The sequence below is a fragment of the Gadus macrocephalus genome, chromosome 4 (assembly GCF_031168955.1).
Source record: "Gadus macrocephalus chromosome 4, ASM3116895v1".
NCBI lineage: Eukaryota > Metazoa > Chordata > Actinopteri > Gadiformes > Gadidae > Gadus > Gadus macrocephalus.
In genome coordinates this window covers 21,635,717-21,652,840 of record NC_082385.1, presented here as the reverse complement: position 1 = coordinate 21,652,840, position 17,124 = coordinate 21,635,717, and the positions used below count along the sequence as shown (strand labels likewise).

Sequence of the window (17,124 nt, the reverse complement as noted above, 5' to 3'; positions counted from 1 at the left end):
GCGGCGTCTTTTTATACACACAAACAGAGCAGCTTCTCCTTGAAGTGTCTGCCTCCATTCAGTCATAAATCCATCTTAACCTGAACAGTCAGCAATTGGTCAGCAAATGGTCAACAAAGATAGCCCAAAACACTAGGCTAAGGTCAGCATGCCTTATCCCCGTAGCGTCCTGCTCCTTTTAGGGGCCCAACCATCTGTTCTGAACCCAGACACCCAGGCCCCGTGTGTTTCTCCACTATTAGACACACAGACCTCATAATAATCATGGTTTACCATAGAATATACTCCTTAATTTCTACCACACATCTCCCCTTTTTTGTAAGATAAGATCACAACAAAAACATAACAGTCGTTTAGGCCATATTTTGCACTACATTTGATCATCATTAAAAACCTTTAAGCATGTTCAGGAATCTCAACCTGTATAATTCTCAGGATTTTAAACCTGTTTAAGGCAAAAAAAGATCTATCAAATGTTTAACCAGATACTTTCTGTTATAGCCCCATGTATTCTTGACGTTACTGTTAAACACCATTTCATTGGATTAAATTGGATATTTACTTCACACCGATTTTTCCTGTGCACATGTTCACGATTCTGGTGGAAGGTTAATGCACATAACGGTTGGTTATCCGACATAACAGTAAACACAAATTCATTAATTTGGTCTCGCGGTGGTATCTGAGCATATAAGACTATTTTCCCTTTCTTGTTGACTATTCCTGAGTGAGTTGGGGCCGGATTGTCCTGTGTTTCTCTTAGGCTTCCTTCAGTACCAGCCCCTGATTCCTGGCTCTTCCAGGTCTGTGTTGTCTCCGTGGTTTCATCCTTCCTCGGGGTCTGTGCTTGTGCCAGCGGAATCTGGCACAACCCGTAAAGGATCAGAAACAGGCTCCCCATTTTCAGCAACATCATGTTGCTGAATCTCTTGGCTCGACTGGATCTGGTCCTGGGGCGGCTGGTCAGCCCCAGGTGTGTCTGCGTCTGGCTCCTCCTCCTCACACTCATCCCTGGACTTGGGTTGAGCGGCTTTTGTGCAGTGGTTGAGATGATACCACGTGGCACTTCCTTCCACTTGGATGGCTGTTGGTGTTGCGTTGGTGACTTTGTATGGTCCTTCTCTCCTGGGCTAGTTCCACTTTCTCCTGAACATCCTGAGATACACTTGGTCACCTGGCTCCACCCCCCTTGGTGGCTCCTTCTCCAACTCTGGAACTCTGTCTTTCTCTTGTTGAAAAATAAGCCTGTGTATGCCAGTTAGTTGTCCCAAATAGCGTCTTAATTCACTTTTCAATTGTTCCAATGGAGGACCTTTGTGAGGCCCTCGAATGACAGATGAAGGCATGGGTCGACCCGTAAACATTTCATGCGGGGTTAGATGCGTCGCTCGGTTAGTTTTCATGCGATAACTCATTAGTGTCAGTCGTAGTGCATTAGTTCTTTAATTTAGTACACAAATTTTGTTAATCTTTGTCTTAAGCGTCCCATTCCTCTCTCCACCATACCTTGTGGTTTGAGGAATGTAGACATAGCCTAATCTTTGTTTGACATGCAGATGTTAAATCACTTGTTTGAGTGTTTTCTGAATAAACACTGCTCTGTCACCTGAGCTAATTTGTGACGGAATTCCAAACCTTGGCATGACTTCTCTAGTCAGAACCTTGATTACCGTAGCCGCACTTTGGTCTTCTGATGGGACTGCTTCTACCCATCTGTTGAACACTGTTTTTTCAAATATTTCACACTAATTTAGCTGGATGTTAATCATTATTTGCAAGTATGGTGAAGAAAAACCTTGTTTTCAAAAATTTTCCTAATTCTCCTCAATACCTCCCCCCTTGCGCAATGGTCAAAACCATACGCATTAAATGATAAACAAATCTAATAACGCCGTTGGTGCACCCAACGTCGAAAGTCTAACCTTAAGCATCAGTAAACTGAAACCAATCTTTTGGGAAGGGAAATCGAAACCAGTATGTACAAATCCTAAGCCCAATATGGGTGGGTTTACCATCAGCCGCCCGAAACCACGCTGTTCCGAGGTCATGCACTAAGCCGAAAAAACGTACATGCGTTAGTGGCCTTCTATGCCACAAAGGTAAAATAAAATGAAATAAAACGCGACATGCCCCGTTTCAAGACGACCTCTGCTGCCAGAGCTGACATATCTGACTCCTGTTCCCCCTCCACCTTTCATCAGCCGGCTTTTCCTATGATGGTTGCAGTCCGTCACTCCATGATCAAGTGAGCCAGTGCTCACAGTGACTCTGCCAAGTAATCGTGACTGTGCCTGAATTAGGTTGTCCCGGGCTTCAAGGTGGGATCTTACCCGTCGTTGGCTAACCAGCCTTCCATACTGGCTTATTGCAGGATGCCGTACCTGGGATACGATCAATCCCCACCTATATGGTGGTATAGATCGCAAAGTGGAGGGATGGAGACAGAGTCTTCAGCCGCATCTGCCTTATGCAGCCATATGTGTGCGTCATGAATACACATCAGGGCGACTATAAAACAAAATATAATTTATCATAGTTAAAATTATTAAAGTGTTGCAGCAGCATTAGTGGCATTTGAAGGTAAACCCACTACTTCCGAATCCAATTTGACAACATAGCATGTATGTCTCCTTCCCAGCAGATGTAGCGTCAATCCACCTATTGTCCTTAACTAGGGAGATGTGAAAGAAAACAAAAATCACAATATTAAAACTTGCATCTTCAATATTGGGCGACTCATTTTTGTCTTAACCATTGCTCAAAATCACAATTCTCTTCATAATACTACCCGATTGCCCTTCACTATCTATTTGAATTGGACGACCTAATTATACCTTTTATTCTACCTATTGCTTGCATTTAGTGTTTTCCATATTTTGATTCACTACTATACCAAACCCAAACCCTCTATGTTGATCTTAACTAGTTTATTGAACACTGAATTGATACATTGTTTCTATTTACTAATTAACCATATTGTTTTATCTGAAGTGTGCTTGGGTATTCCCTTGTGTACTCAGTCACTCGGAGTAGGAGAGGATTCTCCCCTACCTCGGCAGCCCCGACACACACACGAGAACAGGCTCGCACACACCCTTTCTTATTTTATTTTACTTATTTATTTTAAATGACATTTGTCATTGTGGATAACCTAAATTAGAAATTTGGATAACGTTTTATCATACTTATTTGGTCTAATTTTTAAGTATTGCCGATTGTTTTTTCTAAATTATAAGATCATTTTTAATAAATTGTCTATTACTTATCATAATCTCAAAGGAAATATTTTATTTGTGTTGTTATCTTGGCACCTAGACCTCGTCAGGTCCAAGCACCAAAATAACATCCACCTATCCACGCAGAGTCCATGGGTTGGGTCTGCTCCTCCTTTGATGAGTCACATTACCCTGGCGCCATTGAACCCATTGACTCCTGTGGAGTGTGGTGTGCAGACAATTTTTAACGCTAATTGCTCATGTTTTGGAGTCTAGATAATTATTCCTAAATCCTGTGATCACCATGTAACTTACTCAGGGACACATCAACACTCAGCTAGGAGAGATGGGGATCAAACCAGCAACCCTTTGGTTACTAGACAACTGCTCTACCTCCTGAGCTAAACGACCCCAGCCACCTCTCCGCTGATTTATTACCTCCGGGTCAGTCCGCATCCGCCCTTTTTGCTTTCTATACATTCCTCTCCCTTCTCCAAACACCTTCTCTCTCTGATCCAACCCGTTGTCCCACCAGTGCTCTGTGTACCAAGATGTAATGATATATACCACATGATGTTCCGACGCGATGGAGAGTCTCCAAGAACCACAGAATCACCAATCCCAGTGGTGGTTCTAGTTTTTTTTTTAAAACAGTGGACATGGGTTACATACAGGAACCAATTACAGAGTACATCCAAACGCACAAATAATCTATTAAACACAATGCAAATTCAGTCTCTTTCTCTCTGTTGTCTCTCTGTCCAGCCCCCACCTGCGGGTTTTTTCATTACTTACGTTCCTTCTCTCTAACTTTCTTTACCTCTCTTTATCTACTTCCTTTGCTTTCACAAATCTCCATAACCATTTTCACTTTCAGTAATCCTTTCCTTTCCTTTCTGGTTTATTCGTTTTTGGACACACTCCAAAACTAGATTATTAATCTTAAAAGGCCATCGAAAGATATGAATGTCCCCAAAGAAAATTCTAACCGGAAAGCCTTCTCCAATCTCATCGTCACTTCTCGTTGCCAATCTACACACTCTTCCTCTTCTCTGTCTCACTCTTCACAAATCACTTCATCTGTCCCCTCTAACTCAACTCAATGCTAACTCTTACTCACTCACTCACTCACTCACTCACTCACTCACTCACTCACTCACTCACTCACTCACTCACTCATTCACTCACTCACTCACTCACTCACTCACTCACTCACTCACTCACTCACTCACTCACTCACTCACTCACTCACCCACTCACTCACTCACATATACAACTTAAAATAGGAATTCACCGATTCTCATCCTTGGAGCTGTCATAGGCATTAACTGCGTGTGTTCCGAGAATCCTAAAGTTTTGGTGAATTTACCTGCCAGGGTGAGGTGAGAGGCATAATTTGGACCTACGCAAGTGTAAGTGGCTCCAGTGTGGGCCATCATTGGCGTGCCTCTATAATTTATCAGAACCTGCAGTATTGGTTCCTCATCAGCTTGTTTTGTGATTGCTACAAGCTGACCCTCCCCCTGTGGATTCCCTTGGCACCCCTAGTATCCCTGTCCCATAAAGGGACCCTGCTGTCCCTGGTTGTAGTTCCCTTGATCTTGCCTCCCCTGATAACCATTACCCTGTCCTTGCTGGGATGGAAGAGGGTTAGTCAAACAATTTCTCTTCATATGTCCTTCCTGGTTGCACCCATAACATATTAAAGGACCTCTGCGTTGTCCTTGGAATCCTTGCTGTTGATTATTTTTATACTGCCCTTGGGACCCCTGTTGCTGATTATTCTTATACTGTCCCTGGGGCCCCTTGTTGTGATTCTGCTTGTTCCCACCCATTGGGTTCCCATTGTTATGTGTGGGTATATTTATGGCAGGTGGAGTGGGTGACCATTGGCTCTGAGGCTGTTGTACTGGGGGGAAGAATGCCTGTTGAGGAGGTTGGGTTTGTGGTGCGCCCTGCTGGACGGCTTGCAATATTGTATCAACAGGTTCTGAAACAACTGCCTGTTTCTTCTTCTCTTTCTCTCTTCTTGTGAGTTCTTCCAACTGAAGCTGAGATAGCTTCCTTTGCACCTCTTTGCTTTGTTCCTGTATTTTGTGTTCATTCTGCCGATATTTGTCCACTGTATGAACCACATGATCGCAAAAGTCTCTGTGAGATTTATTTGTAACCAGTCCAACCACATCATCCAGCTTAACTTTGATTGGGCTAGGTAGAATCTCTATCACAGAGTTTCTGAACATGACCGAAAACACAGGATGGATCTCAGGATCCTCATTCGTCTCCAAGCGCCATCTGTCCACTTGGGCCTGGAGGTAGGATGCAGGATTCTCTGTGTCGTTGATAGGGAGACCTCTCATGTTTTTATGATCGATATGGGTCGGGAACTCCCTTCTGAGTGTGGCCCACATCGCCACTCTGTAGCGATCAAGTGAAAGCCCATCGAGCATTACGTCCATTATATCCAACCCTCCATTCCTCAGTACAGACTCCATTTTAGATAACCCCAATACTCTTGCCAACAGAGCTTTCAGGTCCCCCACTGCCATTAGCTTTCCCACTGTGAGTTCCTCAAATGTTCGAATCCATTTAGACGCCCCGTTATGAATGTTAGGGAGTTTAGAAATAACTCCCTCCAAGTCCTGTGAACCCCACGGTTGATAGTGGACATGTTGTCCTTTGACTAGAATAGGATAGTTCCCGGGGAGGGTGTCGGGTGCCTTTTTTGCCCTTTGCGATTTCCTTAGTTTCTCATTTAACTCGAGTGGTGTGGGGCTTAGTACTGATATACTGCAGCCAGGCTCCTCTGTCGCTGGGCTCTCACTATACCCCTCCCCCTTGAGTTTAGTACTCTTTTTTGTTTGCCTTTTCTGAGACTTCGTCCTCGTCTTTGTGTTTTTTCCTCTCCTTTTCTTTCTAGGAGAAGGCCCTTCGCAAATTCGCTCATTACCATCTTTCACATCTTTATTACTGTGCTCATCACCACTTGTCTCATCTTCGTCCTCATCCTCACTCTTACTATAACTAGTGTCAGCATTGCTACACTCTTCTCTTGCTTTCCTAATCCCCTCATAGCAGTCCATGTGTATGGGTGCGCCCCTATTCCCCTGTGTGTTACCCTTATTATCTCCTTCATCTAGTGTGACTTCCCCTTTAATTTCTACGTTGCCAATTAACAGTGGATACATCTTATTTGGTTTGTACGGCGGTGGCTCAAGCTTCAGAGGCAAAGGTTGAGCCTCTTCTTTCTTTGTGATTATTCTTCTGGCCACTCGTTGTAATGTGCGCCACCTCTCTCCCTCCTCTTCGAACAAAGCTAGCACTAACTTTTCCCTGTCTCTCTTCTCCAAGGGCTTTTTACCACTTCTGTTAGGTTTGTAGTTCCTTATTACTACCTCCATGTCCCTACACATTGTTGGGTCAAAAGTCCCACCCGCGGGCCATATTGTGCCTGATTTAACTGTCCGCTTCTCCCACTTCTCAGAAATTCGTTTGATCTCATTTCTGAGGAGTGGATTGTCTCTACTCAAAACTTCTACCGCTGTTGGTGCCATTTTTAATTATAACTTTATTACTTTATTTATTTTTTCTGAAATACACTATTTATTAATACAATTTATTTGAGTTTATTCTACTAGTTAGTTTAAATACTTTATTATCTCTAAGCTACAAATGTGAACTCCTCCCAAGCGCTCGTCTCCCTCCCGAAGATTGGAATGTGGCCCCAACACTGGCCTGCAGGCTCCTGCTCGTCCCCTGTGTGTTTGCTCGTGCACGTGCAGTCAGTCAGCGCGGTGATGTCAAAGAGGATTTACACATTTATTCAGTACTTCAACAAATTAACTATTCTCTATCCGTCTAATTTATTTATGATTATCAACTAATTTAAACAAATTAACTATTCTCTGTCCGCCTAATTTATTTATGACAGAATCAACAACAAAAATAAAAATGAACCGGGTCGTAAAAACCTCCGAGGTAACTTAATCCTAACACGACTTAAATACAGACAATAAACCGATTCATAAATTTTTTTATATTATATTGAAAAATGTCCGAATTGTTTGTAATCAATTACAAATACAAGGTTGACCGAGCGTAGAAACTGGCCTTTTGATTAAAACATGAACAGTCGAGTACTCCAAATCTGAGCTACTCAACCTGAACTTAAAATAAAATCCCTTTTCCCTCATAATGCCAACATCAGAATTAAAATTCACTCAATCGATCCGAGATCAGAAAGCTGTTCAATCGGCCCAAAATAAGAGAAAATTCACTCAGTTGATCCAAGATCAGGAAACTGTTCAATCGGCCCAAAATAAAAGAGAGAGAGTTCACTAAATCGATCCAAGATCAGAAGACTGTTCAATTGGCCCAAAATAAAAGAAACTCACTCAATCGATCCGAGATCAGAAAACTGTTCGATTGGCCCAAACCAAGAGACAATTCACTAGTTGGTACTTCAAGGAAACTTTTCGAAAATAAGAATGAATTCATCGACGGCAATGAATTCCAACCCAGCTTTCTGGGATACTCTCAGTCATCCAACAGGTAGGCCTACTTCAACCGACCTGCGGACCTGCACTGTCCTTCCTTCTTCCAGAAGACAGCCACAGGACTTTACAGAAAGTCAATTTAAACAAAACACTGCACTGTCCTTCCTTCCTTCAGAAGACAGCCACAGGATTTGACAGAAGGCCTATTTAAACAAAACACTGCACTGTCCTTCCTTCCTTCAGAAGACAGCCACAGGACTTTACAGAAGGCCTATTTAAACAAAATACCAAAACACCAAATAACAACAACTCGTTTACTCGTTTCAAAATAGGGAACCACAATGCGTCTTGGTCATTTAAAACCACAGCGCCTAGGGCATATGTGCGCGCACACGTCAATCTCTTCCGGAGCTCCCGTCTCTCTCACTCGCTCGTTTATCTATAATTTTAGTTCGTTTGATCAAAGAGACACTTTACCTGCTGCTCGGCGTTCAGACGGGGCAAGAACAGATCAAACGACTCTATCCTATATATGGCAAGACAACTTACCCTTGAGCTCTGGTCGTATGATCCGTTCGCGTCCCGTCCTCTGGCCCGGCAGCTGACGAGTCCCTATTTCATCCTGTTCGTGACGCCAATATAACGGAGATTAACTGAGATTTAAAACACTTAGACTGATTCAAGAGAGAGAGTGCAAAAGAAATCGAGGGGTCCGGAGCAAGAATTGACAAAAGACTTTATCGTGCAGAAAAACAACAACGACAACAGCCTGAGTAGGTTTGCAAAGTCACTGCGGTTCACAAACTGCAGCGTCTTTTTATACACACAAACAGAGCAGCTTCTCCTTGAAGTGTCTGCCTCCATTCAGTCATAAATCCATCTTAACCTGAACAGTCAGCAATTGGTCAGCAAATGGTCAACAAAGATAGCCCAAAACACTAGGCTAAGGTCAGCATGCCTTATCCCCGTAGCGTCCTGCTCCTTTTAGGGGCCCAACCATCTGTTCTGAACCCAGACACCCAGGCCCCGTGTGTTTCTCCACTATTAGACACACAGACCTCATAATAATCATGGTTTACCATAGAATATACTCCTTAATTTCTACCACAGTAACAGTGCTTGTGATAAAGTTCCAAGTTTAAAAACATACAGATTGGTCTGATTTGAGGAAGACCTATGCGATTTCACACCAGAAATTTTGAATATTTTTCATGTTAAAGGTCCCATGACATGAAAATCTCACTTTATGAGGATTTCTAACATATATATGAGTTCCCCTAGCCTGCCTATGGTCCCCCAGTGGCTAAAACTTGCGTTTGGTGTAAAACGAGCACCAGCTGTTCTGCTCGCCTTTGAAAAAACAGAGGCTCAAGTGCGCTGATTTGGAATGTCTGTATTCATGACGTCACCAAGAATCTCAGCTCCTCCCCTTACTCTGCCTGGCCCGCCCAGAGACGTTGGCCCGCCAATGTGACTCGACCGTGCGAGCGCCACATGTGTGTGTGTGAATACACATAATGGGCCCTATTTTAACGGTCTGAAACGCAAGTGGAAAGCGCAAAGCGCAAGTAGCTTTGTGGGCGGTTCTACGGCGCTATCGCTATTTTACAGGCGGATAAATGACACTTGCGTCGCGGCGCAAGTGTCAAAAGGGTTGGTCTGAAGCAGCCTAATTACCCGTAGGTGTGGTTTGGGCGTAACGTCCAACAAACCAATGAGAGTGCCAGCTCCCATCCTCTTTAAGAGCCATGAGCGCATTTGAATCGGACAAGTTGATATTTTGACAGCGCGTCTGCAGTCTCCGATGAGACAGATGCACATGAATTTCAAACTGCAAATGGCTCAGTTTATTGCCAAATAATATGGCCTAATTCACACATGGAATAAGGGGTTTTCTTCCACAACTTCAGAAATACTGAGTCCTCAAATAAATTTCGCCAAAGAAAACGTAAATAATATAACATATGATATGCGGTAACTGATCTATTTAATGAAATACGCAATACATTATAAACATTGTTTCTTATCAGTATTGTATGCTATCCTAATATGCATGTGTCTCCGCGGTAATAGACATTGCCATTGATTGTATTATGCGTTACGTGTTTAGTTTGCGTGTGTTTAAACAGAGCACACACGCGCGCCCGCATTCATTCATTATTTTTAACACTCACTCGCGGTAAAACAATGTTTTTCACGATCAAATACTCATCAATCCTAAAAGTTATGGGCATGTAGGCCTATACGATGTCTGTGTCAAGAAAATATGTGTTTGCTGTACGGTGTTTGCAGATGCATTGATTTAAAAGTACAACTTATTACCGCTGCATCAGCTGTTCTTTCCCAAATAATTTACCAAGAATGTGCGGCTAGGTAGATGAGAGAAGCAAAGTGTATGTGCGAGGTGCACAAGCAATCCGTATGCATCGCATGCGCATGTAGGCTATGCATCCGCCCTTAAAATAGCATCTGAACAACGCGCCACTGACTTTAAACCAGGTATTTCCTGGTCAGTAGCGCAATGGTATTCAGCAACGGCAAAATAGCGTTTGCGCCAGAACACGCCTCCTCCTTCCGCCGAACCGCCCCTTGGGGCGCATGATCAATCCCTAATTTACCGGCGAGTGGCGCTGGTGGGAAAAGAACGCTCTGCGCCAGTTGTAAACTAGCAACGACACATGCGCCAGTGACTAAGTCACTTGCGCCGGATGCAAGATAGGGCCCAATATGTATTATATGATATAGATATCTATGTATTATATGATATTATTTAGATATAGAGCTCCAGGACTGTAACGCAAGTGTTGTACACTTCCTTGTTATTTGGATAACCGTTCTGCTTTTGGTGTTATGGCGCATAACACGTCGGACTCTCGTCTCTGGTATTTCTACAACGAGACTCGTATTGGGGGTTATCTCAGCCAAGGTTGAGAATGAATTGGGGGGGAAGGAACTTTGGCTTTGACTCCCTCAAGAACATGAACCACGACAAGGAGGAGAAAGGGATCTTTGCCGGGCAGCGCTTAGGCACCTTCGCCTCCGGCGGTGGTCCCTCAGCGGGGCTCAAGCGGGAGACATTTGCCGCCAACAATCCCTTTCTCCTCAATGTCGTGGTTCATGTTCTTGAGGGAGTCAAAGCCAAAGTTCCTTTCCCCCAATTCCTTCTCAACCATGGCTCAGATAACCCCCACAACAGTCTTGTTGTGGAAATACAAGAGACGTCAAAGAACCGACAAGAAACACTTGCGTTACAGTGTCTACTTCACATTGATGTGGACGTTGAAGAACCAGGAACGTCGGAGAACCCAACGCGGTCGTTTGAGATTCATAATATCGGCTCACACAGCTTTTGGCCGTGATAATATATATTATATGATATAGATATCTGTGTAGGCTATATGATAATATTTAGATATAGAGCTCCAGGACTCCCGTGTGTTCTAGAATATTTACAGAACACGGCTAAAGGCTGTGTGCGCCTCGCCATTGCGATACATCCACTGTATCAGAGTGCATGGTACCGTGGCTGCAAGCTGCTCAGGGCCACACTCCCGCCCTCCTCCTTGACCCGCCTCGCTCCTCCTCATTTGCATTATAGCTAGAGACACCAAAACAGCGCATTTGGGGGAAGCTCAATGTGCGACTGGCTCGGAGTGGCTGTAACTATGCACCACGGCTGAATTTCGGGAACGTCTTTGAATACTGTGTTAGTTGCCCACTAATACACTGCAAAAAATGCCCTCTAAAAAATAAGAAAAAAATACAGTGTTTTAGGTGAAAAATTGCTTATTTTGAGCAAAATAATCTGCCAGTGCAGCAAGCAAATGGGACTTGGTAAGATTTCTTAATACAAGACAATAATATCCAAGTAGTAAGCATGCAAAAAAACTTAAATCAAGTATAAAAATCAATTTTTTCTTTTACTTGTTAAGATTTTTTCTCTTATTTTAAGCAATGTATTCTCATTTATTAGTCATTATTGCTTAGAATTAAATGTCCTCTAAGCAATTATTGCTCAAAACAAGCATACAACAGGCTTAAAAACAAGGCAAATGTACTTGATACCAGCTAATTTAAAGGCTTAAAACTAGTCTGATTTTTTGATCTAGAATACTTATTTTCTTATCTAGAATTAATTTCTTGTTTAGGTGTAGTGAATGTATGGGAAAAATACACTTGACAAGAACTTCAAAAAAAAGTTTTTTATTAAGATTTTAGCAGCCCCCCCCCCCCCAAAAAAAAACCAACAACAACCACGTGCCAAAGCTGACTGGCAGGCCTAACAATGAAGATATGATCGAGACAGGGCCTATTCAAACAATGAACCTGAGCAACCTGAACTATTCAAACAATGAACCTGAGCGTGCATCTCTCATGCACCCTACCTAAGAAAGGCCTGCCAGTCAGCTTTGGCACGTTTAAAAGCTGCTGTTTGGTCTTTCTCATGAATCGCATCACCCAAGACCTCGGTCTGAAGGAATAACAGAACCGATGACACACATTTTGGATACGTCATGTGAAATGCGTAGTAGTACGCCATGACGTACAGGACCGACTCAGCAAGACTGCTCCTACCAAAGGACACAACAGGGGCATTTCCGGCGCAGAGGAAGCAGTCCTCCTCTCCTACCAGGATGAACGGTGTGGCTAGTGGCCGTCTTCTCAGATACATTTCTGGGGCCTCTGTGGGCTGAACATCAACACAAGATTACATTACACTTAGCTGACGCTTTTCTATCCAACTTGCAGTTACAGTACAGTTACAGTACGACTTACAGTTAGGCCTATTCACAGGGTATTGGTTACAGTCCCTGGAGCAATGTGGGGATTGGTGCCTTGCTCAAGGGCACCTCAGCCATGGAGGGAGGAAGAGACTAGTAAGGATGGGGATTGAACCGGCAACTCTGTGATCTACCGTCCAACGCCCTAACCATTACACCATGGCTGCCCAAAGATAAAGATAAAGCAAGACTTTATGCTCAAATGCTCAAGGACACTTTAATGGTGAAGTCAGAGTGAGGCTCAAACCTGCCAAATGTTAAATGATAATAAGGATGGATACATAGGCTACATAAATATTTTATCTTGCATAAGGTTATGTAATTAAGTTGGTTCACCCGCAGAACATGAATGAGTGCCTCTGATGGAGATGACATCTTCTTTGGTGCGGGGTAACCAGAAGGGAACATATCTGGCAGGGAGATGATCAGGTCAATGGCTTGCTCATCTACAGAGAGAGAGAGAGAGAGATTGAGAAACGTGGAAAAGGAAACCTATATTAAAGAATACATGAAATAGCATGTCATGGGACCTTTAAGAGAATTTGTCTGCTACACGCTCCCTGTGTTTTTTTCTTCCTTTTTTTGAAACAAAAATTAGGAATTTCTTGAGGATTACACACTTCGGAGACAAGGGTGCAACATGGACGGTGCAAACAATGCAGCACAACAAGCAGCAAGATTCCAGCAGCTGTAGGATTTTAGTGTTGAGGGTAAACATGTTTGTACTAATTGTACAGCCATTTATAAGTAATCTTACTTATTAACTTACTGTTGCCATCTAAAATGCAATTTTGCAGTTTGCAGATGATTATCTCCGGTATGGAGACATCAGTGATGTCCAGACATCTCCACTTTTAAGGTGCGAACACACCAAGCGCGTACCTCGCGTATAGACGCGTATAAAATCGGCAATTTTTCCATAGGGAACCATTGGTTTACGCGCGTATGAGGTGCGTACACGCGTATCATGCGTACCAAGCAACATTTTACTCGCGTTGGGGGCGTATGAGGCGCGTACATATACGCGCGTACATATACGCGCGTATATGTACGCGAGGAGTTCAAAAAATTGAACTTTTTACGCTCATACGCATGACGATTAGCCGAGTGGCCCAATCAGCGTTGAGCTTGACCCGACGTCACTGGCAGAGAGACGGAGAGGACAGAGGCGCAATGGAGGACCAAAACCTAATCATCGCTGTGTGCAGCCGTCCTCTCCTCTACAACACCACGTTGGGGTCGTACAGGGACAGGAACAAGAAAGAGAGGGCGTGGGTCGACGTGGCCGAGGATACTGGCTCTCCTGGTAAGATCAGTGAATAATGTGTGTGTGTATTTTGCTTGGCTTCAGCTATCGGTTGTGGTCTACTTTGAAAAAAGTTAGCGCCGGTTAGCGGTAGCAACAGTTAGCAGTAATATTAAGTGATACTACTACAACAGACTGTCCCGCTTGTCAGGTTACACAACTTAATATGTATATATGTTCTTGTCAGCGGACGTATGTCGCAGGAGGTGGAAGTCACTCAGGGACAGGTACTTGCGACACAAAAAGAGTGAAAAGGAGGGGAAAAAGAGCGGGTCAGCGGCAGGGACAGTGACGAAATGGAAATTCGCTGGGGTCCTGTCCTTCCTCGACCCCTTTGTCACCCCGAGGGAGACCAGCAGCAACTTACTTCGGGGGGCAGAGGAGGTAGAGGAGGACGGGGGTCCAGATACACTGTCAGGGGCAGGAGAAGATGAGGAGCTTGAGGAGGCAGCAGCAGGGCCATCCCACAGCAGGGCCATCCCAGGGCCATCTTCACTTGTTGACACGTACAGCTTCTGTATTATGGCCACAGGAACGGTTTACAGTGCGGCACGATTCTGTCTATCTTTAATGTGCTGTAATATAGATGATGCATATATCATCCAAGCAAAAAAAGTCTTCTTTCTCAATAACATAGACCAGCCCAGCAGTGAGTCTGACTCAGAGGACGCTGCTCCTGCTCCTGCTCCTGCTCCTGCTCCTGCCCCTGTCCCTGCCGCTGGCCCTTCCCGTGTACCTGTCCCTGAGGCTGGCCCTGCCCCAAGACCACAGAGCGGTATGTACAGGACAAAGATGTATAGCATTAATTTCAGGGGTTCAACTATGTTTATGGCTAACCGTTTAAGCTTTAACTGATAAGAAGACGGTTTATGGATTACTACTAGTGCCGTCAAGCAATTTAAAAAATTTATCAAATTAATTACAGGCTCTGTGATTAATTAATTTTGTTTATATAATACTCAGGTGACATGCATGTATATGAAGATTTGCGTTTAGGTTGAAACCATAGATAATATATAAAAACACTGTTGAAACACTGGGTGGAGCATTGACAGCATTGGAAATAGATGTATGCACTATCAGAACACGCGCCCGAACAATTTCTCCCCGTTGTGTATATAGTTTTTGACTACAGAATGTGCTGATTGTTATAGAGTAATTAGGCTATGAAACCGCAACTTACCGGAGACAGATAGACAGGCGCTCCGCAGCTGATATGGAGCGCCTGTAGTTGGTGTCCTGACGGGAGATCCTGGCACCAACCCGGGCTAGCAGGTCATCGAACTGGGCCCGACTCAGTCGAAAGTACCGCTGAAACCGGCCGTCATCCAGGCGGAGTTCTTGGAGCAAGTGGTGAAACTCACCCAGCTGTGGCCGTCTCCGGAGGATGTCGTGCACCCAAAGACGACGGCGTTTGCGTTTGCGACGCTCCTCGGACTCCCACAGCAAATAAAGCGCAGCGATGTTGGCGATGCCAGCCATGTTTCAGCAAAAGAAAAATGGCGAGGGGGGGGAAAGTTTTGGGCGGTCTCATCTACGCGCGTATGCGTACGCGCGTAGCTGACAATTTTTGACACAAATTGGTCAAGCAACATTTTAGCTGCGTATCGCGCGTACATGGTACGCGAGGTACGCGCTTGGTGTGTTCGCACCTTTAGTCATTTGTCATTTGAGTGCTACAGAAAACATAATGCTTTTAGTGTCTGTATAGCATAAACAATAGGGACACATGAATAACTGCCACCCTTCCGACCTCTCGCCTGTCTGACCACCCGCCTGTCGTTGAGTCCCTGCTGGCCTGTCTGCTTCCCTGTTTCCTGCTCCTCCCCTGCCTATCTGCCCTCCCGTTGCCGACCCCTAGCCTGTCTGACCACCTGTCGTCGAGTCCCTGCCGGCCTGTCCGCTTCCCAGTCTCCTGCCCCTCGCCTATCTGTCTGCCCTCCCGTTGCCGTCCCCCCGCCCGCTCGCTCCTTGTCTTTCTCCGGTAATCTTGGATTCTGTTTCTGGACAATAAAACTGTTTAACTGTTCCAACACTGTTCTCGGTCTTTGCTGTTCTTTAGCCTACTCCTGCTATCTTAAATAAAGACGTTATAAACAAGCATCAAAATATGCTCCCCCTATTCTTGCAGTGTACATAGGGTGAGTAGTGGTTTAAAATAATGTGATTCTGTAGTGGGAGCATTATTTGATAGAGGCAATTGGTCTATCCACATAGGCTACTTTACCCCTGCTATCTTAAATAAAGACGTCATAAACAAGGATCAAAATATGCTCCCCATATTCTTACGGTGTACATAGGGTGAGTAGTGGTTTAAAATAACGTGATTCTGCAGTGGGAGCATTATTTGATAGAGGCGATTGGTAATTTCCTTATGTAATCCAATGAGTTTCTGTTCTTCGTAGTTGTTTTTCAACTTCATATTACATTAGCTAGCATGCTATGCTATGCAGAAGACGTGTGTTTATTGTAGGAAAAAGTGTGTAGGGTAAGGTTACATTGAGTACACAGCAATATTCCGATGACATTCCCATGTAAACAACAGTTTTTGCTCAACTTAATCTGAATTAGCCATAATCGCTGCTTCTGACAGACAATTCATTCAGAGGAACTGTATGAGTAAAGAGATAAAAGGTGAAGAAATACACTCCTCGATGTCAGAGTTTGGATTTAATGACAACGATGAAGAAGTCCTGCAGCAATCACACACAATAACAATGTAAGCTACAAACGTAATAACAACAGTAATTCCTACATGCACATAAATGCATACACACATAAGCTTCTCAATTATCTAACAATAACAATTGTAAAAACAATATGTTGTCTCGCAACATAGTTGCTTGACACCCAATAATCAGGAATGACTCACATGAATCATGCCAGCAGCTCAACATGCTATGCAACGGGAACGTCTGCAATGCTAGCGAACACAACAAGGTAGACCGGCAACTCAGCCGGTAAGCGGTCTGCAATACAACACTATCCCCTCGTGGCCGGAGGTAAACTCTGCATCCCCCCCAGTCCGGAAAACTATGAACGGGAATAGGTTAACGGACTCAGTCCTGTATCCAACGGCCCGTCTCGGGCTCGTAGCATCTGGGTGGCCTCCTCGCCCGGCACGTCTGTCCAAGATGGGGCGACTGCGACGCCGGAAGCGACGCATCTGAGTCGACGCCCATAGGAACGGGGACATCCCGGGCCCTGAGACCAGAGGATGCCTCACCATGGGGCTCATGCGGGGAGGTGTCCAAAGCCGCGTCATGGGGTCCATCTGCTGCCTGAGGAACGACACCCCGGGGTATCACTAGCCCAGGGTGGACAGG

At 44.4% G+C, this 17,124-nt stretch overlaps 1 protein-coding gene across 1 annotated transcript; it reads right to left on the bottom strand.

The window, feature by feature from the left end:
- Positions 1-4,557: 4,557 nt before the first annotated feature.
- On the bottom strand, positions 4,558-7,866 carry LOC132455148 (uncharacterized). The gene is made up of 2 exons (XM_060048894.1): positions 6,649-7,866; positions 4,558-6,548 (listed from the first exon to the last, which is right to left on the bottom strand). Exons 1-2 carry the CDS (start codon positions 6,657-6,659, stop codon positions 4,760-4,762), a joined length of 1,800 nt encoding a protein of 599 aa, XP_059904877.1. The 5' UTR covers positions 6,660-7,866; the 3' UTR covers positions 4,558-4,759.
- Positions 7,867-17,124: the final 9,258 nt, after the last annotated feature.